This window comes from Haematobia irritans, chromosome 5 (assembly GCF_050003625.1).
Source record: "Haematobia irritans isolate KBUSLIRL chromosome 5, ASM5000362v1, whole genome shotgun sequence".
NCBI classification, from domain to species: domain Eukaryota; kingdom Metazoa; phylum Arthropoda; class Insecta; order Diptera; family Muscidae; genus Haematobia; species Haematobia irritans.
In genome coordinates, this window is record NC_134401.1 from 68,268,397 (window position 1) to 68,292,182 (window position 23,786).

The 23,786-nt window shown below is 35.3% G+C and overlaps 1 protein-coding gene across 2 annotated transcripts in view; it reads left to right on the top strand.

Annotated features, from left to right (window-relative positions):
• Positions 1 to 18,463: 18,463 nt before the first annotated feature.
• Positions 18,464 to 23,786, top strand: part of hfp (Poly(U)-binding-splicing factor hfp) — a 244,271-nt gene continuing 238,948 nt past the window's right edge. The window contains exons 1-2 of one of the 2 annotated variants that reach the window (XM_075309920.1): positions 18,464 to 18,599; positions 18,653 to 18,740. In XM_075309920.1, coding sequence (XP_075166035.1) covers positions 18,597 to 18,599; positions 18,653 to 18,740 — 91 coding nt within the window. In that variant the 5' untranslated portion in view covers positions 18,464 to 18,596. The remainder of the gene's footprint in view (positions 18,600 to 18,652; positions 18,741 to 23,786) is intronic. The other variant, XM_075309921.1, reaches the window with a different exon arrangement.

The window sequence follows — 23,786 nt, forward strand, 5'->3', positions numbered from 1 at the left end:
AAGTTGGTAATAAAACAGAATGCGCCCTTTAATTTTTGTACGGTATTGGAACAACATTCTCAGCTCAAACTAATAAACGTGACGAAGATAAATAAATGATGAAGTATATAGAACGGGAATTCCAATAACGGAAAGGCCGTGCAGAAGATGCCAACGCAGACAATGATACAGTGACAGATTCACAAAAGCACCTACCTGAGGAGGCTGCCTTATATGCATTGCCAGATCATTTAAGACCCCAGCAAAAATTTGGAAGTTCTTCCAAAGGCACAACTTTAAAAGCACTTCCAGAAGATGCACTCCCAATGATGTTCTTTATTTTAACTACCCAGGAAGTTCTTTTAATTCAATTTTTTATAACTTGGTTTTTTCATACTTTTAATAGGTAATTTAAAATTTTTTGTTTCAAAGAGGTTAAAAACAGGGTAAGAATTCATAAAATGGTTCAAATCATTTCAATTTTGTCGAAAAAAATGATAAATCTAATCTGAAAAAATTGTGAATTTTTGAAAATATTTGAGGTCAAACGTTTCCGACAAGCGTTTGAATCCATTAAAAATTATAAAAATTATTTATTTGACAAAATCTCACAAAATTTTTTAATTTACATCCAAAACATTGAATTCGGATCACACCTAAAGAAGTGATGCAAATTCAGTGCATCGGCTGTTGAAATGGAGGACTTCCGTCCTATGACAAGCCCATGTTAAATTCATCGCTTCTGCGTCAATTTTGCACCACTTCCGGATCCAAAAAGAACATTTTCATTACTTTTTTGGCGACGCTTTTTTTGCTGGGACAATCATCATCACATCGTTCAGGAGAAATGTTATCCAATCAAATGCTTAGCGGTTTTCCAGAAGTTGATTTGGGTATTGACGCAAAAAAAAAGCGAATGAAGAGGCAAAGCCCTCGAAATTTGTACCCACAAATATGGCTGTTAGTTTCACGCAGCATAATCGATGTAAGTATAAAATTCATCTAAAGATATTCATAAAACATATGAGTTGAGGAGAATAATGACCACCGAAAAAGGCGTTATTACCAATGGAAGACTGATGATGGTACAAATGAAAATCCAGATAATCATACATGAATTATTCAAAGACAGAATTTTGCACATGTCCACCCAAGTTGGTAATAAAACAGAATGCGCGCTTTAAGTTTTGTACATGAGCTGGGAGTAAAATATCAAAAGATTCGAGATGAGATAACCGAGGATAAATTGACTCGAGTCTATACTTTAACTCTGTGCGAGAAAAAAAATAAAAATTGGAAAAATGCTAAGTTTCGTAACAGCCAAACTGTATTTCTTTATTTTGTAAACAAGTCAAATACAAATATTTCTTATTTCATATTGAGTGAATTGATGTATTTGGTATTGTCTATTAGTTACCATACTCTATTTTCAATAGAAACGAAGCACTTTTGCTTCTAATACATACATATGTACATCTGTATAGTAACATTTATATACCCAGCGGCGTAGTTCATGTGCTTGGAAGGCCTTTTTCCAGGCCTGTCTAGACATTACAGAGGCCTGCTTAGGACATTACACCTTCCTTTTCCATTTAACATAGAGTGAGATTGGAGGGCAAGGCCTTCTTTGTAGCTTTCATAAAAGGGCGTTCACCAGCCCTCTAAACAGAAGGAGTTCTACAGGGGTGTATATTAGAATTCCTACATAATTACTGAAAATAGAACCACACCTCCCCCCTTCTTATTACAGGCGTGTTGCAGCGCTACACGAAGAAGGCGTACTCGAAAGAATAAAAAATCAGGGAATTTTCAGGCCTGTCGAAGAAGGCCTGCAGAACCATGTGCTGTAGAATTGTTTAAGAAGGGCTTCCCTGTACCTTCATGATCAATAAAAAACAGGGTTATAAATTTTAATTAAAAGGTTTACAGTTAAGAGATCAATAAAGAGATAATTCTATTCACAGCATTAAAATAATAATTAATAACAAAACCATAAAAACTCCTTAATTTTTATATACACACGCTCACAAAAAATCGCTTCTGTAACATATACTCCCAAACATATTTTGCTTCAAGCATATATATTTTTGGGTATTGCCCAAACATTTATATGTTTGATCTCTTCCAATATATAATATGTTTGAAAGCATATTGGTCTAAACAATATATGTTTGGGTAGTCTAAGTTCCAAACGTTTTGTATTTTTGCATCCAAATTCAATAATGTTGTCTTCCAAAAAACAATATGTTATTATGTGAACATATAATATGTTTGGAAGCATTTTGCACCCAAAAATATTATATGCTTAAAAAAAATTCTCCCAAACAATATTGTGCTCAAAATTTTATTTATTTATTTATATATTTACAATCATAATGAATTATGAAAATAAACAGGTAATATAGGTGCTAACAACATAGGTTTTCGACCCGAATGCTCAAAATTTTGTTTCTGCCCAATTGTATATTCCCCCACATCTTTCTCACTTCCACGAGATTTTTTAGTTCTTAGCACCTTTTTCTGTAATACAAACATTGTAGAAGAAATTATTCAATTGTATAATTTTTTTATTTTAATTTTACCTTTTGCCGGACGGGGATTCGAACAGCGGACCACACAGTTTGTAAGGATCAAAGAAGTAGCTGATCAATTGCCCAAGGAAAAATAAAATGTTAATTTTGTAATAACAAGCAACAACCACCAACTTAATTCAATATCGCTCTCTGTTAAATAGCGCTCCAAGCTACTAAACACATATATGTTTATAGGCTATTTCTAAATTAATATATGTTTGCATCCAAGCATATTATATTTACAAACATTTTATGTCCCAAACATAATATGTTCTAACATATTAACATATATGTCCCAAACATGTTATGCTAGTTTCTGAACATTATATGCTTGCACTCAAAAATATTGTGTTTAAAAATTTGTGTTCCAAACATATAATGTTTATAGCCAAACATATGAAAAACAGTCTTTTTCATCCGTGCAGAGATCAATAAAGAGATAATTCATGTAATAAAATAATAATTAATAACAATAAATAATTCATAGCAATAAAATAACTAAGCTATTATAATATTAGTTTTCATTGACTTGTTTATTTTCTGAGCATTTTGCTTTGTACATTTTGTTTTTCTCTTTTTTAAACGCTTTCTTTATTGTATTTTTGTAAACATCAAACGTGCTCAATTCTTCAGCAGACGCTTTAAAAAATAGAGAGTCAATGTTTTTGAAATATTTAAAGGATTCTTTTTGTTTAGTGGGGGCGTAAATTCCCACTAAATTTATATGGGGTTTTGATGGGGGTGAATTCTTAGGTCGATATAGACCTTCCAATTTTTCACTGTATATTTGAGGTCGACTTTGACCTCTAAAAATGTCACTGATGTCCGTCCGAGTTTTACCACATTTTGCCTTTCAAATATATAAAACCTTTTCTTTTGTTGGTTTGTATTTAATACGTTTTATTTCTTAATTCACTATATAGGTACACTTTTGTTTGTTCGATTTTGTAGGTTTTATTTACACTTGAATTCACTGTAGTTTACGTTAAAATATTTAGTTCAAAACCTTAATATTTTGTTATAAGTTAAAGTCTTTTATTATATGTTAATGTCTATTTGTTTTCTATTAGTTGATCTTCGATTTGATTTCGATTGGAATGACGCGACCGAAGTAAGGAGTTGACGACTACAGTTTTCTTCTTGGTTGCCTTTACTTGTTAAAGGGTCAAAGCATAGAAGACAACATTAACAACAACAACAATGATGTCGATTGTTATCGATGATGAGTATGTCTTGTGTTGTTGTTAACTGTTGTTCTAATGAGAATAAATAGAAGATGTACAATATCGATATGCGTGTGATCGATATGCATATAAGTAATTGTAGAGTATATTAGGGTGGGTCGTCTTTTGAATATAAAATCAAATATATGATGACTTTGAAAATAATTATAGAATATAAAATAGACATACAAATAGAAAAGTAATGATAATAAAAAAGAAAATAAGAATATTTTACTACTTCAAAGCAAAATAAGTAAATGAATTTATAAATTGAAATTTTGTAATTTTCATTGAAAAATTTCATGGTTTAATGTCGTTCAACATTAAACATGCCGGCCTCTCCGTGGTGAACTCCAGGTGATGTCAGGTTCATGTGCCGTAGTGTAAAACATCTTGATGTTAGATTTCGATGAGTTGCATCATGAGTTGAATGTCGATATTTTTCCAAGTAATTTATCGTTGAAATTGCAAATAGAGAGGTCTGACGGCCAAATACACAAGAAGTTGAAACTGATTGTTGAGAATCAAAAATTGATTGAGCTTCGTATATCCTTTTTGCAAAGGTCATGCTGGTCATTTGTACTTGAAGTTGTTCTAGGAAATTTTCATCTTGATGAGAAGGTGTGTTTCTTTGAGTAGTCCAGGGAGGATCATGCCACCTCATATGTAGATATCCTTTAGCACAAAATGGTTCAAGCCAGATTATGAAGTCTTGAGTTTTCGAAGTGAAAATTTTAACTTTAGCGCTGGAGGTCGAATTTTCGTACATCATAAAAATTCTGGTGCATATAAATTTTTGAATGGAATTCCATGGGCGACTTGTAGTAAATTTTCTGAACCAGATGTGTGGTAAGTAATTCTTTGAAAGGTCATTTTTATCCGCTTGGGGGATTGCATTGGCTAGTTGGAGATTCGGGTTTGAATTGTTTAGGTCAATGTCAATAGATGTGTTGAACATTATTCCCAGTTTGGTGAATAACAATAAGTTCGAATACTTCGTAGATGAAATTGTAGACAAAATTCGACGCGATAGGGTAATGAAATAAATTCCGTTGTGGTTGTAGTATTGATTTGACCTCAAAGGGTGTTTTGAGGTCGCCTCCGCCCCCAAAAAATGGACGAAGTTGATATCTAACTGATACGCATTAGATATCGCTTTAGCTGGACGTGATGTCAGTCTCCCCACAATCAAGGTCATGGCTGTATTTTGTGTCAAAAGAGATGCTGACGACGTGCTAAGTACCAAAAAGTTCGATTGCTCCATCGGTTCTCCCACAATCAAGTCTTGAACTGGTTTTTGTGGCGAAGGAAGCGCAAATGGACACATCGGGGCTTTAAGGTCTGGAAATTGTTCTGCAAAGTCAAGTCCAATGAATAGGTCGATTGGCTGACTGGAACCACAAGGTAAGTTTTCGATTTTGTTGTAAAAGTCGAAGTACTCATTTAAAGTTGAAAATATATATGATGAAGTATGAAAGGTCGATGATGCAATTGCAGCTTGCATTAGGCTCAATTCTGCTCGACTTGATGGATGTCTAAGTTCATGGTTGAAGTGAATAAAATTACTAGTCGGATTTGAAGTTTTATATTGTAATAGGTAGTAGGTTGAGGAATGAACTTCTGCTCGACTTGGTGGAGGACTGAGCTCATTGTTGGAACGAATAAAATTACAAATAGGTTTTGTAATGCCTTGATCTAGATTTGCTGTAGAATGAACTTCTGCTCGGCTTGGAGGGCTGAGTTCATGTTTTGAATGAATAAAATTACAAGTCGGTGTTGCAATTTTTTCTGTAACTAGGTTTGTGATTGATGAATGAACTTCTGCTCGGCTTGATGGAGGATTGAGTTCATTGTTGGAACAAATAAAATTACAAATAGGTTTTGCAATAATGTCGTGAACTAGATTTGTGGTCGAAGAATGAACTTCTGCTCGGCTTGGAGGGCTGAGTTCATGTTTTGAATGAATAAAATTACAAGTCGGTGTTGCAATTTTGTTTGGCACTAGGTCTGTAAATGAGGAATGAACTTCTGCTCGGCTTGATGGAGGTCTGAGTTCATGTCCTGAATAATCTGTGATGAAGATTTGAGTAGGTCGTCGATCGGTCGGCTTAAATTCTAGTTTTTGGTGACTAGAATCCTGAACTAAACTAATTTGTGGATGATGTATGGACGAATGTCGGCTATCATCGCATAAAGTTGACGATGTGATGTCTTCTTGATCACGATGTCGATTGGATTTTACTTTGTTGACAGTTGAAGTCGGAACTGCGAGTTTCTGCTGTGAGAAATTTTTATAGGCAAAGTCATAGGTCGTGGTAGGACGGTGTGATTTGTGGACTTTATATTTTGTTTTGGTTGTAGGGTGGACTGTATTTTATTGTTGTATAAATTAGGTTGATATGTGGACTGTAAAATTGTATGATAAAATGTGGCCTGTGTTTCTTTAGGTCGATAAAGAGGAACTAATTGAATTGCATTGTCGACCAAGAGGTCTGATGATTTTAGATGTGTACTTTTTATTATAGATCCATTTTCAGTGATTGGTTTGTTTGGACGTGTTTTTGATGAAAGAAACTCGTTGTGAGGTACGCAGGAAATCTTGGAGTTGAAATTGTGTGAAGTCTGGGACGTTTCTGAATGTATTATTGATTTTATATTTTTCGAAAATATTTTGTATTCGTTGAAAGTCTTCCAATATTTTACCCTGAGTTGCTTTGGGTTTATTGGATTTGCATTTTGCTGAATTAGGTCTTGACATTTGTCGTATGCATCTTGTATTTGAAACCATAAGTCTTCTGAATGATTTAGAAGAAATTCTAAGGTCACGATGTGATAATTGATTTGACTGCTGTCGTCGGTTTCTACAAGATCGATTAAATCATCGCACAAATTATGAAATTTTTGTACGACGTCCATTTTTGTTTGTAAATTTTTCAAAATAATTCGAAACTGGAATTTTGTGAGGTCGAAAAGATGTCCCCACAAGTAGTTAAAAAAAGTCAGATCTGGCAATTCTCATTGAAGATATACCAAAAATAAAGGGGGCCAAGTTTGAGAGTAGCAAGGAGAGAATGTCACTTGAATACACGTCACAGATATGTCTCTTGATATTTTGAGTACTATTGTTTGTGTACTTACTGCTTGCTCTGTTGTTTCCACTTGCGTGGTAAAGATTTTCTGCGTACTGCAACTGCTTTGATGTTGCTGATGACGTCACTGATCGTTGTTGCAAGATGACTTGATGTCCCAGTATTTTTGCACCATATGTAGTTGTACAATTGCTTTTGTAAAAATGTCCACAATTTTACACTGAATATATTTTTTGCCGATGTTGGCCTTGAAAAAGTTTTACCGTTAGAAGTACAGGTTTGTTTTGAAAAGGCCTCACTTTTTGTAAAACAAACTTCTTTTTGTGAAATGTCACTTGATGCAGTGATTTGATTTGAAAATAGTTTGATTTTTGTTTTTCCAAATGTCACTTAGGTCATTTTGCGTTTTGTAGCGAGAAAAAATTAAAATTCAAGTATTCATTTTTGCACAAGTCACTTGATTTTGTTGGTTAAAATAATTATAGTTATCGATTAGGATTCGAAAATAATTTTTACACAGAAGATATATGATTATTTTATCCGTAGGTCACTGTTCCGTAGGTCACTGTTCACAAGTCACTGAACGTTTTTAATAAAACCGATTTATTATTAAAAACACACTATTCGGTTCGAAGCTGACCAAATGTTTAGTGGGGGCGTAAATTCCCACTAAATTTATATGGGGTTTTGATGGGGGTGAATTCTTAGGTCGATATAGACCTTCCAATTTTTCACTGTATATTTGAGGTCGACTTTGACCTATAAAAATGTCACTGATGTCCGTCCGAGTTTTACCACATTTTGCCTTTCAAATATATAAAACCTTTTCTTTTGTTGGTTTTGTATTTAATACTGTTACGAATTTGATAATTATAGTTTAAGTTTATTTAAATTAGTTTCCGTTAATTTAAATTTCAAATTGTAACGATAAAATTTCGTTATAACTTGTTGGAATCATCTATTCATTTTCTGGCACTTTCCTGAATTTCTTTTATGTTCTTTTGTTTGCTTATTTTCATGTAAGTTCTCACTCTCTTTGATAACAACCCCTTTGTTTTGTTATTTTGCATTCTCATTTCATCTCATTGTATATTGTCATTGTTTTTGTTCTTGTAGTAATGCGAGCGCATATCTATGTGAGTGTGTATGTGTTTGGCAGCCACCAGATGAATGACTTAATGGTCGTAGATCCTTCTATCATTGTCTAAGAATGTTCTGGCGTTGCCAGAATATTGTAGTGCTACCAGAATGTTCTCGAATTGCCACACCGTCATATATAAAAGCGCTCGCATGCTGCTAACGAGTCAGTCTTAATTAATTAAAGCGTCCAACGAATAACTTCAGTGTGAACGAATTGTAAAGTGTGAAGTCATAGTAAATAAATTGTAGATTGTCGTTATTTAAAAGAACTGTGTTTTAATTGTCGGGTAATTGAAAACGCCTAAATATAAAAACGTAACAACTGGTGTCAGAAGTGGGATAACGAACAAAAATCTACAATGAAGTTTAATGAGCTTCGTGTGGAAGACTTAAAAAAGGAATTGAGCAAACTGGAGCTGCCGACAACAGGCAATAAGGCCCAGCTTCAAAAGCGTCTACTGGAAGAGTTTGAACGGCGTAATATGGACATTGCGACGCACGAATTTGATTATAAGGAAGACATTGATGAGTCAATACTCGTCAATACCAGCAGTGTAGAAACTCCGTCAGTGGCTTCGAGTGTTGTGGATTACACATCAATGCTCAATGTTCTGAGCAAAATGATGGAAGAAAATGCTCTAAAAATGCAAGAGAATTCTAGAAAAATGATGGAAGCTAATTCTAGAAAATTGGAAGAAAAATTCGACGAAAATTCAAAAAAGATGGACGAAAATTCTAGAATTCTAAATGAGAATCTTCAACAAATTGCTGAAGGCATGGAAAAACGTGTGGACCATATCGAAAGCCAAATTGGGGAGCTGGATAAGAAGATCATTTCTGTGGATGAGAAAATTATGGTTCATGATGAGAAGTTTTTACACATTGAAAGAAAAATGTCAGAGCTGGAAATTAAAGGTGGACCAGTGCGCGTCATCGAGGGCTCAAAAACCAAACCTCCTGTTTTCGATGGCTCAACTTCATTTGATGTATTCAAATTCCAATTTGAAATGGTTGCTTCTAGAAATTTATGGAACGACAATGACAAAGCAATTGAACTTCTATTGGCATTAAAGGGCAACGCCGCTGATGTGATACAAAGCATTCCCGCTGCCTCTAGAAATAATTATAATGAAGTAATAGCGGCACTTCAACGTAAGTACGGCGGAGAACATAAGCAAGACATCTTCAGAATGGAATTAAGAGGAAGAGTCCAGAAGTCAAATGAGACTCTACAAGACTTTGCAACAGAGGTTGAGCGGTTGGTGCTTTTGGCATACCCAGGAGAGAGTCACCCACTTGTGGACCGCATCAAAATTGAGACCTTTCTGAATGGCATTCGAGACCCAGACATAAAATGTGCAACATATGCGTCACAAAAAGCTACATTTGTGGAAACTGTAACATTTGCCCTTGCACAAGAGACAGCGAGAGTACTAGCACGTCCTCAAGTTCACAAAGTACGTAAGGTGGAGACTGAGAATGACGAATCAAATTCCGTGATTGATTCAGTGAAAGAGGCCGTTAAGCAGGCAATGCAAGAAATGAAGCAGGAAACAACAAAATCCAGAATGAAGTGCTATAACTGTGATAAGCCTGGACATCTAGCTCGAGAATGCAAAGCACGACGCAAACGGTCAAGATCCACATCACCATCTCCATTAAACAATAGCCATAAGAAGGTGACGCCACAGTCAAGTGAGTCACCTTTAAACTAAATCGAGCTAGTTCAGCGGGGCAAGAGCTGGCTCCCACAGACGATGGCCCCACCATCTCCATAGCAATAGTTCAACAGAAAAATAACAATTTAACTATTGCGGGTGTTATTAATGGCGACAAGCGTACTTTGACGTTGGATACTGGTGCATCAAAGTCTATCATTAGATCTGATTTAGTAAAAGGAAAAGTTACACCACTGATTGGAGTCAAGCTACGCACGGCTACAGGGGAACCCGCAACCGTATATGGAAAGGTCACCGTAAAATTAACTATTGCTAACAAATCCGTTACTTATGATTTCATTGTGGCCGATATAGTAGACGAAGTTATAATTGGAGCGGATTTCATGATTGCTTTTGGTCTCAATTTGGATATGAAGCGTCGTGTAATGACATGGTGCGATGCCGAAATAACGGTAAACGTGGGATACGACGAGAATACACCTGTCAGACGTTTGACAACGAGCCAGTCAGAGTCTATACCACCGAATGCCGAAGCAATTATATGGGTTTCTATGGATGGAGATTGTGAAGTCGGCCAATTGTGGGTTGTTGAACCAGCAGAAAACAAAAGCAACAACATCTTGATAGCAAATGCCCTGGTAACAACGAACGAAGAGAGACTAATACCAGTTCGTGTCTTGAACTTGTCTGACAATCATGAGCAAATTGTAAAATTTTCTGATATTGGAAAATGTACACCAGCCGAGGCAATAGTCAATTTGGAAGGCAACTCATCAAAGACACATGTAGCAGTGAGAAAACATCTAGAAGGGTATTTCGAGGCTTGGACACGTCATCTATCGCCGTCAGAGAGAAATAAAGCCAAGCAATTGTTGTGGAAAAACGCCTCTGCTTTTGCTTCTGAAAAGGGAAATCAAGGAAGAACATCTGTAGTGAAACATGAAATTAAAACCGCAGAAGAAAGGCCCATAAAACAGGCACCACGAAGTGTTCCCCTGGCAAAAAGAGACGAAGTTCAAAAGCTCATAAAGGAAATGGCGGAGAGTGGAGTGATCGAGCCATCATCAAGTCCTTGGTGTTCCCCAGTTGTGCTGGTCAAAAAGAAAGATGGAAGTACCCGATTCTGCGTGGACTATAGAAAACTGAATGATGTCACCAAAAAGGACAGTTATCCACTTCCACGCATTGATGACACGTTGGACACACTAGCAGGAACAACATGGTTTTCTACGCTTGATTTGCAGAGTGGATATTGGCAAGTAGAGATCGCCGAGAAAGACAAGGAAAAGACGGCTTTTGGCGTTAATGGCGGTCTCTGGCAATTCAATGTAATGCCATTCGGGCTCTGCAACGCTCCGGCTACCTTCGAAAGATTGATGGAGCGGGTACTGAAGGGGTTGCACTGGAAGTCGTGCTTGATATACTTGGACGACATCATAGTGATGGGCAAAACGTTTGACGAGCACCTTAAGAACTTGAAAGACGTTATCCAGCAATTGTCAGCCGCTGGTCTACGCCTTAACGCAAAGAAATGCTCCCTTTTCCAGCGGGAAGTTAAATACCTGGGTCATCATGTGACTGCAGAGGGCATATCCACCGATGGAGACAAAATCCAAGCTGTCAGAGATTGGCCACGACCACGAAATCTCCACGAATTAAGAAGTTTCCTTGGGTTATGTACATATTACCGACGATTCGTCCCAAACTTCGCCAGCATCGCCGCTAGTCTCCATAAATTGACGCAAAAAGGTCAGAAGTTCCAGTGGAGCGACGAACAGGAGGATTCATTCCAACATTTAAAAGAACTTTTATGTTCAGCTCCTGTTCTAGCGTATCCTATTCCGGGCGAAAAATTTGTTTTGGATACAGATGCTAGCGCGCATGGTATTGGAGGTGTGCTATCCCAACAGATAGACGGCAAGGAGAAGGTCATCGGATATTTCAGCCGAACGTTGTCCAAGCCCGAAAAGAACTACTGTGTAACGCGACGAGAGCTGCTAGCCGTCATAGAGAGTGTAAAACATTATCATAAATATTTGTATGGACAACACTTCTTGCTCAGGACTGATCACTCAGCTCTACGATGGTTGCTCCAATTCAAGAATCCGGAAGCTCAACTGGCACGTTGGATCGAGAGGCTCCAAAGCTATGATTTCAGTGTCGAGCATAGAAAAGGTGGAAAACACGGTAACGCTGACGCTTTGTCACGTCGACCTTGCAGTATAGAGTGCAAGCACTGCTCGAAGGCTGAACACAAGGAGGAGATTGTTGATATTCGGCTGTTACACGTCGAATCTGGAGTGGACTGGCCAACAGAACAGCGTAAAGATCCCATTTTGAATAAAATTATTTCGGCAAAGGAAGAGAACAAGAAGCCCAGTAAGAAAGACATCGCAGCCGAAAGTCCACTTATGAAATCATACTGGGCTCAATGGGATAGTTTAGTTCTAGTCAATGGATCCCTGCAACGTAAATGGGAAAGCGAAGATGGCAAGAGCAGCCGAAATTTGATCATCGTTCCAGATTCCAAAATAAGAGATGTTTTGGCGGAGTTCCATAATGGTCCCAGTGGAGGTCATCTGGGAATAACCAAAACCGCCGAGAAAGTGAAGCAACGATTCTACTGGGTTGGATGCCAGAAATCAATTGCTGAATGGGTAGCCAATTGCGAGAAGTGCATGAAGGCGAAAGGTCCAACAAGGAAAAGTCGAGGTCCTATGCAAGAATATAGACCAGGAGCCCCGTTTGAAAGAATAACAATGGACGTGGCAGGCCCTTTCCCAGTAAGTGATTCTGGAAACCGTTATGTCCTTGTGGTCATGGATTACTTCAGCAAATGGCCGGAGGTGTATGCAATTCCAAACCAAGAGGCAAAAACGATTGTGGATGTGGTCAACAAAAACTGGATATGTCGCTACGGTGTGCCGTCCGAGATTCACTCAGACCAGGGAAGAAATTTTGAATCGGCCATATTCAAAGAGATGTGTGAATCCCTTGGTATCAAGAAAACGAGGACTACGCCATTACATCCACAATCCGATGGCATGGTAGAAAGGTTCAATCGCACCCTGGAGGAACATCTTCGAAAAGTGGTGGACAACGGCCAGAGGGACTGGGACGAGCATATACCAAAGTTTTTGCTGTCCTATAGATCTGCCATTCATGATTCCACCTCTCGAACACCGGCCAATGTTCTATTCGGAACTGAGTTAAAGTTGCCTGGAGATCTGATATTCGGCGCTAAACCTTATGAGCTCGCCATGGAAGAAAACAGAAACGACATCCCAAACACTTTCGGAGAAGTTCACGAATCAGTGCGCAACAAAATAAAAATGGTCAGCAACAGAATGAAGGCGAGATACGATCGTGCTGTAAATACTGAGGGCTTCCAAGAAGAAGAATTGGTTCTGCTATTTAACCCGCAACGAAAGAAAGGACTGTGTCCCAAACTGCAAACACAGTGGGAAGGCCCATACAAAGTCATCAAGAAGATCAATCATGTTGTATACCGGATTCAGAAGGGCGACAGCCCTAGATCAAAGATGAAAGTTGTACATCTGGAACGATTGGCTCCTTACGGAACAGGTTCTGGGCCTGTTCGGGACGAACAGGCTTAAGCGGGAGGCAGTGTTACGAATTTGATAATTATAGTTTAAGTTTATTTAAATTAGTTTCCGTTAATTTAAATTTCAAATTGTAACGATAAAATTTCGTTATAACTTGTTGGAATCATCTATTCATTTTCTGGCACTTTCCTGAATTTCTTTTATGTTCTTTTGTTTGCTTATTTTCATGTAAGTTCTCACTCTCTTTGATAACAACCCCTTTGTTTTGTTATTTTGCATTCTCATTTCATCTCATTGTATATTGTCATTGTTTTTGTTCTTGTAGTAATGCGAGCGCATATCTATGTGAGTGTGTATGTGTTTGGCAGCCACCAGATGAATGACTTAATGGTCGTAGATCCTTCTATCATTGTCTAAGAATGTTCTGGCGTTGCCAGAATATTGTAGTGCTACCAGAATGTTCTCGAATTGCCACACCGTCATATATAAAAGCGCTCGCATGCTGCTAACGAGTCAGTCTTAATTAATTAAAGCGTCCAACGAATAACTTCAGTGTGAACGAATTGTAAAGTGTGAAGTCATAGTAAATAAATTGTAGATTGTCGTTATTTAAAAGAACTGTGTTTTAATTGTCGGGTAATTGAAAACGCCTAAATATAAAAACGTAACAATACGTTTTATTTCTTAATTCACTATATAGGTACACTTTTGTTTGTTCGATTTTGTAGGTTTTATTTACACTTGAATTCACTATAGTTTACGTTAAAATATTTAGTTCAAAACCTTAATATTTTGTTATAAGTTAAAGTCTTTTATTATATGTTAATGTCTATTTCTTTTCTATTAGTTGATCTTCGATTTGATTTCGATTGGAATGACGCGACCGAAGTAAGGAGTTGACGACTACAGTTTTCTTCTTGGTTGCCTTTACTTGTTAAAGGGTCAAAGCATAGAAGACAACATTAACAACAACAACAATGATGTCGATTGTTATCGATGATGAGTATGTCTTGTGTTGTTGTTAACTGTTGTTCTAATGAGAATAAATAGAAGATGTACAATGTCGATATGCGTGTGATCGATATGCATATAAGTAATTGTAGAGTATATTAGGGTGGGTCGTCTTTTGAATATAAAATCAAATATATGATGACTTTGAAAATAATTATAGAATATAAAATAGACATACAAATAGAAAAGTAATGATAATAAAAAAGAAAATAAGAATATTTTACTACTTCAAAGCAAAATAAGTAAATGAATTTATAAATTGAAATTTTGTAATTTTCATTGAAAAATTTCATGGTTTAATGTCGTTCAACATTAAACACTTTTCCTTGGAATCCATCATAATTAAACTCTTTTACAATGTCTTCGCCAATCAAATATTTAAAATTCTTTTGAAATCCTCCTCTTTGTATAATTTTTTTTTACAGCTTGTAAAATTTCATTAACGTCTTCTTCTTCTAATTTTCTCTCTAAGCTACGCATGTTTTCCACTGTCTCAATTGGGAAATAGGTGGTAGATGATCTTTTCTTACTATTTTGGTCCACAATCTCTTTAAAATAAATTTTAATGGTAGACAGTTCCGTAGCTATTACTTTGTTTGAATTGTCAAGTTTTTCCTTCAACTCGTTTATTTGTTTCGCCTGAAGTTCATTTTGTGTTTGCATATCTCCCAATTTGTTGTCAAGATCTGGAAAAATTAAAATTAATTTAAAGAAAAATGTAAATAAAACAATAAAATAAAACACTTGCCTTTCAATTTATGCAAAATTCGCATTAATGAAAATATTTTCTGACATAAATAGTTATAAATTTCAAATGTTGTTTTTGTTTAGGGGTAGAAAATTTTAAAGTACAATTCCCATTCTTAATAGCTTATTTTTGGAAGTGGAAAGCAATGCAATTACATGCCCATTCATTTCTATTTGTAAGTCGGGGATTGTCATAATATAAAATAACCATTTGACTTCAAAAGGCATTACAAATGCATTCTGATTATAAATTAATAGGAATGTAAACAATTTTAAAGCTCTCTTTTAAACGAGAGCACAAGACAACTCTCTTGCTACATAATTTTAACACCCATGCTATACAACTTCTATAAAGAAGGCAAAGAGAATTTCCGGGTGTATAAAATGAAAAAGTAAATGAAACGTAATGCTTAATTACAGGTCTAATTTTAGAATGCCTACGATGAATGTAAAATCAGTACACATGCATGTCTTATAAACACAACTCCTTCCAATTTAAGGCATTTAACATGCCTGAATTTGTAAGGTTCTTCTCGATTCCGTCGCTGGGTAAGAAGCATTAAGTATATCCATATTATCATTTGCCGTTATTTTGATAAAATGTTATACTAAGCTATTGACAGGAGCTAAGGCGAATATGGTCTATTATAGTGTTAAGGTGGGTATTAAGTTCGAGTTTAGCCGCATTTTTTTCACTAAAGTGAAAACTAAATCAGTAGAAAAAGGCATAAAATTATAAATATTTGTTGCAAATTTTATTAAAACTTGATGGGGAATATATATAATTGATTATTAGAGAAAAGTAATGGTGAAAAATGGCGATTTTAACGGCCAAGCTCGAACTTAATCCTCACCTTTAACGTATGGATTTTTTGCTCTTGTTACAACATTGTCCAAGTACCTAGGGGTGTGGCTATTGAATTCATGGTCTTCATTTACTAGAAATAAATATAAATTTAGTTTTTGGATATCGATTGGTAACGGCATTTTGCAACACTTACTCCTTCTTGTTCCATTTTCTTCATTGGAATCTTCATCACGATTATCAGCCATACATTTCAAGAGAATGTTACTATCTCGATTACCATCGACATCAATTGCATTTATTTCTTCCTTCTCAATTTTGATTTCCACTTTTATGTCGACTGGTAATGATTTTGATTAGATTTTCTTTTTACTTGATTTTGTGAGCTTTTGAGAGATTGCGTCATAGGCCATTGTTTTCCTCTTCAATTTTGATATCTTGTTCTTCAGTGGATACGTCACAGTAACTTGGATTTCGATTATGACCAGAGCGACTGCCGAAATGGTTTGAAGAGCTTCCCTCTGAAAGATGTATTAAATAATGGGCCTTAAGCTTTTGCCTCAATTTCTTTCTTCTTTGATTTCTCAAATTTGTAAACACATTATGAGTTAACGTCGATCGTCGACTGGTTATACTTACTTGACCATCTCCGTTTTTTTTAACGTATCAGATGCATGTGCAATTTCCGTATCAGCTAATGTCTCCAAACGCTTGCCCACCATTTTTGTTTTGATTTCCAAAAGCTTGCGCTTATGTTCGCAAATAACAAAATTTCTTTTTATCTTGTTACCATTCAATTCTTCGTCTTTTTTGCAATACAATGAATTGGGATTGCCCAATACGTTGTATTGCTCTTCGTAGACGTTGTAACCATATTTTATTCGATCATATTTACATTAACCATTGGGTAACTCATTGACATCTGCGACATTCATTGTCAAATATTATAGACTTGGCTCCTGTGAAGTCGTCCATATCCCTTGACGTTCTTTTCATCATAAGCTTTGCGGCGGGCCTCCAACTGTTCCTGTTGTACTAAGTCATCAATTCTTTGTCCATTTCTTTCAATGCTTTAGCCTCTTTGAGAAGTGGAAAGAGCAATTAAAAGCAACATTTATTTATTAAGGTACGTACTCTCTGCTTCCTTTACCTCGACCACAGCTCGTTTGTTACATTGAACCCACCTACTTATTACATCTTCATAAGATCCTCACAACGTTTGTGTACGGGCAAGGCGCTCATCCAGAAATCGTTTTTCTTTTCTTCAGTTTTTCTCTCAACTTGGAGTTATACTTTAAGCTTTCTGCTCGCACTTCCCACTTGTTCTTGTATATGGATAATTTTGAACTACGGTCCATAATCTAATTCTAATGGCTTTAAGTTAAATGTAGCGCTGAGTTTGTTTCCTCTCGATTTTCAGTAACAAAACAATTACTTGCTTGCTTGAGATATATTTTCTTATATTTTATTGAATCTTGTTTTTGTTACACAAACACAATACGCATTACAAAAACACTAAAACACAACTGACAGATTTGTTCCGTCAAAATAAAAAAATTGAATTCAGCTGTCTAGTGATTTTACCTTTTAAGTGTACACTGAATTCTACCTTTTAAGTGTACACTGCCCTACACGCTCACAAAAAATCGCTTCTGTAACAAATACTCCCAAACATATTTTGCCCAAACATTTATATGTTTGATCTCTTCCAATATATAATATGTTTGAAAGCATATTGGTCTAAACAATATATGTTTGGGTAGTCTAAGTTCCAAACATTTTGTATTTTTGCATCCAAATTCAATAATGTTGTCTTCCAAAAATAATATGTTATTATGTGAACATATAATATGTTTGGAAGCATTTTGCACCCAAAAATATTATATGCTTAAAAAAAATTCTCCCAAACAATATTGTGCTCAAAATTTTATTTATTTATTTATATATTTACAATCATAATGAATTATGAAAATAAACAGGTAATATAGGTGCTAACAACATAGGTTTTCGACCTGATTGCTCAAAATTTTGTTTCTGCCCAATTGTATATTCCCCCACATCTTTTTCACTTCCACGAGATTTTTTAGTTCTTAGCACCTTTTTCTGTAATACAAACATTGTAGAAGAAATTATCCAATTGTATGATTTTTTTTTATTTTAATTTTACCTTTTGCCGGACGGGGATTCGAACAGCGGACCACACAGTTTGTAAGGATCAAAGAAGTAGCTGATCAATTGCCCAAGGATAAATAAAATGTTAATTTTGTAATAACAAGCAACAACCACCAACTTAATTCAATATCGCTCCCTGTTAAATAGCGCTCCAAGCTACTAAACACATATATGTTTATAGGCTATTTCTAAATTAATATATGTTTGCATCCAAGCATATTATATTTACAAACATTTTATGTCCCAAACATAATATGTTCTCACATATTAACATATATGTCCCAAACATGTTATGCTAGTTTATGAACATTATATGCTTGCACTCAAAAATATTGTGTTTAAAAATTAGTGTTCCAAACATATAATGTTTCTAGCCAAACAATTGAAAAACAGTCTTTTTCATCCGTGTAGCAACTACCTGGGAATTATTTTATCATTCCACTGAATTGCAACCCTGTTACCAACTTGTTCTGAACGTCGTTACCCCAAAGGCTTCGTAGTCCAATTTGGCGTCTTTGCAAATTATACCGACACATGTCAAAAGTCTAGATCCATACAATAATATATGAATCTTAACCATTTGTTCAACGAGAGTTAGTTTTTGATTATAAAATGGTATTTAAATACAAATTACCTCTGTTTTCCTTGAATAAGAATTATTATTTTAGGCATCTAGTGATCGAAACCGTTCTCCTCGGCCCGACGAAAGTGGAAATGATACCATGTCGCCATCGAAGAAATTTCGTTCCGATTCTGGTAAATATAGTCTAAAGTAACACATTTTGTTTTTGAAAAACTTCTTTATTTGACCAATTGATCTAAAGCTTTTTCCGAATCACCGTTCCTGTGTTGTTGGGACCTTGAGTGGAACTGATTTGTCTAAAATCATATTTGTATTTTATAGATAGAAATCACTAATTTATCAACACTTTTCCAATACGTTGTTTCACATCCAGATTTATATTTGGTATAAATCTGGTATAAATCGATAGCTGCGCAAGTTGTGCCAAAAAGATTTCATAAATACGGGTTGTTCCGTGTACGAATATGTAATTTGTATCCAGTAAACATAGTAAAGTGTCTTACAATAGTCCTCTACTTGCGATTGTTCCATAACCTTGAACCAAGAGAGGTTTAAGCATCTTTCAAGTATTTGAAAATAATTAATGAGAAAATCTTGCAAATAAGAATCTTAACCATGAACATGTGGCCCAAATGAGACAAATCGTGCATCTGAACTGGCCTTATTCAGAATAATATAAATCATAAATTAATGAGTAGACAAGACTATTTACAAATGGATTTAATTACAATAGTGCTACCCATATAGCAGGTCGACCAGAAATTGTTGTAAATTCCCCCTATCCCTTATCGATGATGTCTTGTTTTGTTTGTTTGGGCGTCTTATGTCCATTGCTATACATCCATATTTTATTCGCGTTATGAGCTTGTAGTTTTGTAGAGTAAGACCAACATATCCTACATCGCAGAGAATATGTAATGTAGTTACCAGACCCGCTGCTTGATAGGCGATTTCATTTCATTTTATTGAGTACCTACACAACAAGATTAAAATCTTATAATTACAGTGCAGGATTATAAATGTTAAAACATCTCCGATTAATAATAAGTACAATAATTAAATTTAAAAATAAAAAGAAAATAAATTAAAATAAATAAAAATTGTATTAATAATAATAGAAAAAATATATATATAGAAATTACTTTTAATATTCAATTGCATTGTATAATTGATGATTGAAATTGAAATTGTGATACTATATTATATCTACAAGCAAATTTTTAATGATAAGTATTCTAATTTTGAAATAAATTTTGAATACTCTTCTTAAAAGATGATGCGTTGCTGATGCATTGTATATCGGGTGGTAGAGTGTTCCAGAGACGTATTGTGCCAATAAATAACTGCCATTCGGATACAAGACTTGTCCTTTAAAGGGTATTATATTCCTATATAAGGACAATATATATACTATTGGCGCGAAGTGTAATGACTACTGTATGAGCTGTCATAATGCGGAAGAAAAAGAATTAATAAAACACCTCTTGTGTGTAAGGCGTAAGCGAATTTTAGTGGCATATAGCTTTAGATTACAGGCGGACCTATAAAACTTTAACTTAAGCAGTCTGCTAATGTTTTTAGAACAATCTGGTCGGTTAAAACTAGAAGTGCCCATATGTAATAGGTACTTTTAGTTAATGTGGTATCACAATGGACTGAATAGTCTAAGTGATCCCGAAACTAAATTGGGCTGCCACTTTAACCTAACCTAACCTGTCCCAGCTCAACCGCTTTGTCATATCCATCGGGTGTTTCTATGGCACTCATATTAAGTTAATAATGCTCCACTCGATATTTCGGCAGCTTTTCGCAGGGAGTTGAAGGATTTGGTTATCATAGAAGCAACCTGGAATCCATACCAGCTCTAAGATAAATCAGCCTCCACAATCTTAAGAAGACATAAATGTAAACTTATTGAATGGAACTTGTCTGTATGAGATTTTCGCGTTTTAGGCTTGTAAACAATTTTGTAAACAAATTGTTTGTTTGGCCTTTGTACATTTTCGATAACTCAGGGGATTTAAAAGATCAACGCTAGTTAGAACCCAATTTATACTGAATTACGATATAAATCAATTCAAGACACGGCTTCTTCAAAAAGTTCCTGAGGCTAACAAACATTTCGCGAACATATAGTCAAACTGGTGACAGTATTATTGAATCGATAGATAAGCGTGTTAATTATATTCGAAAAATCATAGTTTCTGGCAAGACGTATTTAGTAATATTGTCACTTTGATTCTCAGTCAAAGTGAAAAACTGGAAATGTATCGATGCATGCTTGGAAATATAAGGAAATGTGTTACGGTTCGCAAGAATAATTGAAGTAATTCGTACCATCAATTATGAGGACCATTTATAACGATACCAAGGCATATTTAGTAAGGTAGTTTTAGTATTACAAAACAAAAATGTCAGTCGCCATATTGAAACTTTGATTGTCAGTCAAATTGATTTAAATTTCCCACTTCTTGAATAATATGCTCAACAAGTGGGAAATATGAAAATATATAAATCTGAAAATGTATCTGTAAAAATTGAATACAAAATTATATTTCAAACAAAGTGTTTTCATAAGCAGGTTATTATTGAACTCTACATTCTCCCACTTGAATTTTGTTCCCTACGAATTTTCTTCATAATTCTTTCTGAGCGCCTTGGAGTGAACTCTTGCTTTCTTTTCTCATTTCGGAAATTTCTGTATTCTGCTTGTCGTTCAAGTAATACTTGTGGTGCTGTAGTAACGTTATTATGAGTTTGGTTAATAGTTGCATTTTGTACGCAAGAATGTAATCCTTGTGAATAAAAAGACAATCTGGACGTCGTAGGATTCCCTACACCTTGTTCTTCTGCAGCCTGTCCATTTTGTACTTCCCGAAAATGACTAGGGTTTAGATTTTCAACTGGAAATAATATATCAATATCGTCGTTTTTGTTTGAATTGGATACAGACTGGCTTGAGTTTTGTACCCCATCTCTTGATTCAAGCCTAAGTTTTATTTGATTTTGGTGTCTTTTCATGACACCATTCATTGTATTTACTAGGTACATGTAATTTCCTAGGAGCTTTTTTATTTCTCCCGATATCCAACCTTTATTACCAGAATAATTTCTGATGTATACATTTTGTCCAATGCAAAATTTCGATATACAATTTTGAGACTTGTGTTTCACTGGAAACATAGCTGTTAGAATAGTACGCGGTTGACGACCATGCAACAGTTCGCTGGGGGACTTTCCACTGAGTGGATTTGGTGTAGCTCTATAGGTGGTCAAATATTTATACAGAGCTTGTTCTTGATTGGGATGTCCCTGGCATATTTTATTAAAATTTGATTTGAATGTGCGAACAAATCTTTCTGCCAACCCATTGGATGCAGGGTGAAAAGGAGCCGTCGTTAAGTGTTCTATTGCATTTATTTGACAAAAACGCTTAAATTCAGCAGAAGTGAATTGAGTTCCATTATCACTGTGGAAGACCTTCAATGCAGAATATATTTTGTAATGCTGTTATAGTTGATAGAGCAGTTAAAGTTGATACTGGTCGAACAAATGAACATTTTAAATATGAATCCACTACTATGAGCCACATTTTCCCCAAAAAGGGGACCTGAAAAATCTACATGAATTCTTTCCCAAGGATGCTTAGCTTCTGGCCAATTGGAAAACTATTGCTGAAGATTTACTCCATTTTCTAGACAAATCTTACAAGTTTTTACCAAATTCTCAATATCTTCATCAATTTTTGGAAACCATATATATCTCCGAGCAAGCTGTTTCATTCTACTAGCACCCCAATGTCCCTCATGTAATGTGCTTAAAACTTGAGATCTTATTTTACTTGGTATAATCACCCGAGAATGCTCATTATGTAGAAGTAACACACCATGTTTTAATGAAATAGAATTTTTTCTTGCGAAATAGGTTTGTAATACCTCGCTACACTCATTTTTAGAAGGCCAGCCTTTTAAAACATAATCTGCCACAATAGCTAAAGTTTCATCATCCATTGTATGTGTGGCTACTATAAAGGCATCAATGGGACTTTCTTCCAAAACGGCATTATACACGTTTTCAATACACGATGTTTCGGATTCATAAGTATCAAACTCATTAACTGCTCCTATTGGTAGTCTTGATAAGGCATCGGCCTTGGCATGATGAGAAGTTGATTTATATTTTATAGTGTAATCATATGCTTGTAATGTGATAGCCCAACGTTGCAGTCGATGTAATGTCATTGTAGGCAGTTTTTTAAAAGGATGAAAAAGCGTTGTAAGTGCTTGGTGGTCAGTAACTAACTCGAAATGTCTGCCATAGATATATTGATGAAATTTTTGCACTTCAAATATTATGGCAAGAGCTTCTTTTTCCACCTGTGAATAGTTTACTTGTGCCGAATTTAGAGTCTTTGAGGCAAAGCATGTTTGCTTTTCAGAGCCATCAGGATATTTGTGTGACAACACTGCTCCAATTCCATGACTGGAGGCATCTGTAGCCAGAATTATGGGAATTATGGTCGTAATGCACCAGTTTGGCTATTTTTAAAATGTCTTGTTTTAGTGTTTTAAAAGCTAATTCCTGCGTTTTTCCCCAATGAAATTTCACATTTGATTTACGTAGATGATTCAATGGTGCAGCTGTTTTGGAAAAATTTGGTATGAACTTATTGTAGTTTATTTTGCCAATAAAAGCTTCGAGCTCCCTAATATCATTTTTGTTATAGGGCTGTCGGAATTTTTGTTATAGGGCTGTCACCCGGGATAAATCCCGTCCCGAAATCCCGGTATTTTCGGGGCTGGATAATCCCGAACCCGGATTTTTCGAGATCCCGAAAAAAAATTCCAATTTATTAAATTTGTGGCTTAGATATCAACGAGTTAATAAACATATATGATACACCTTAAGTAAGAATTTATTATACATGGGGTATACTATAAAAACAACAGAATTTCATCAAATACTGATGTAAACGATAAGGTCCTCCTTTGAACAATGAGTTCATGTGAAATGGAATTCGTGCAACATAAAATAAAAAGCAAAGATAAAAATTAGGATGCCTTGCTATTTTTAAGAAGTTACTTAAAACGATGAAGTACAAAAGGATTAACACAAGTTTACGAAAATATACCTAATCTGATCAAAATCCTTAAAAGGTTTTGTTGAGTAGATAGCGATATGAAATTGCTTTTTAATTATTTTTTTTATAATTTTTTGTT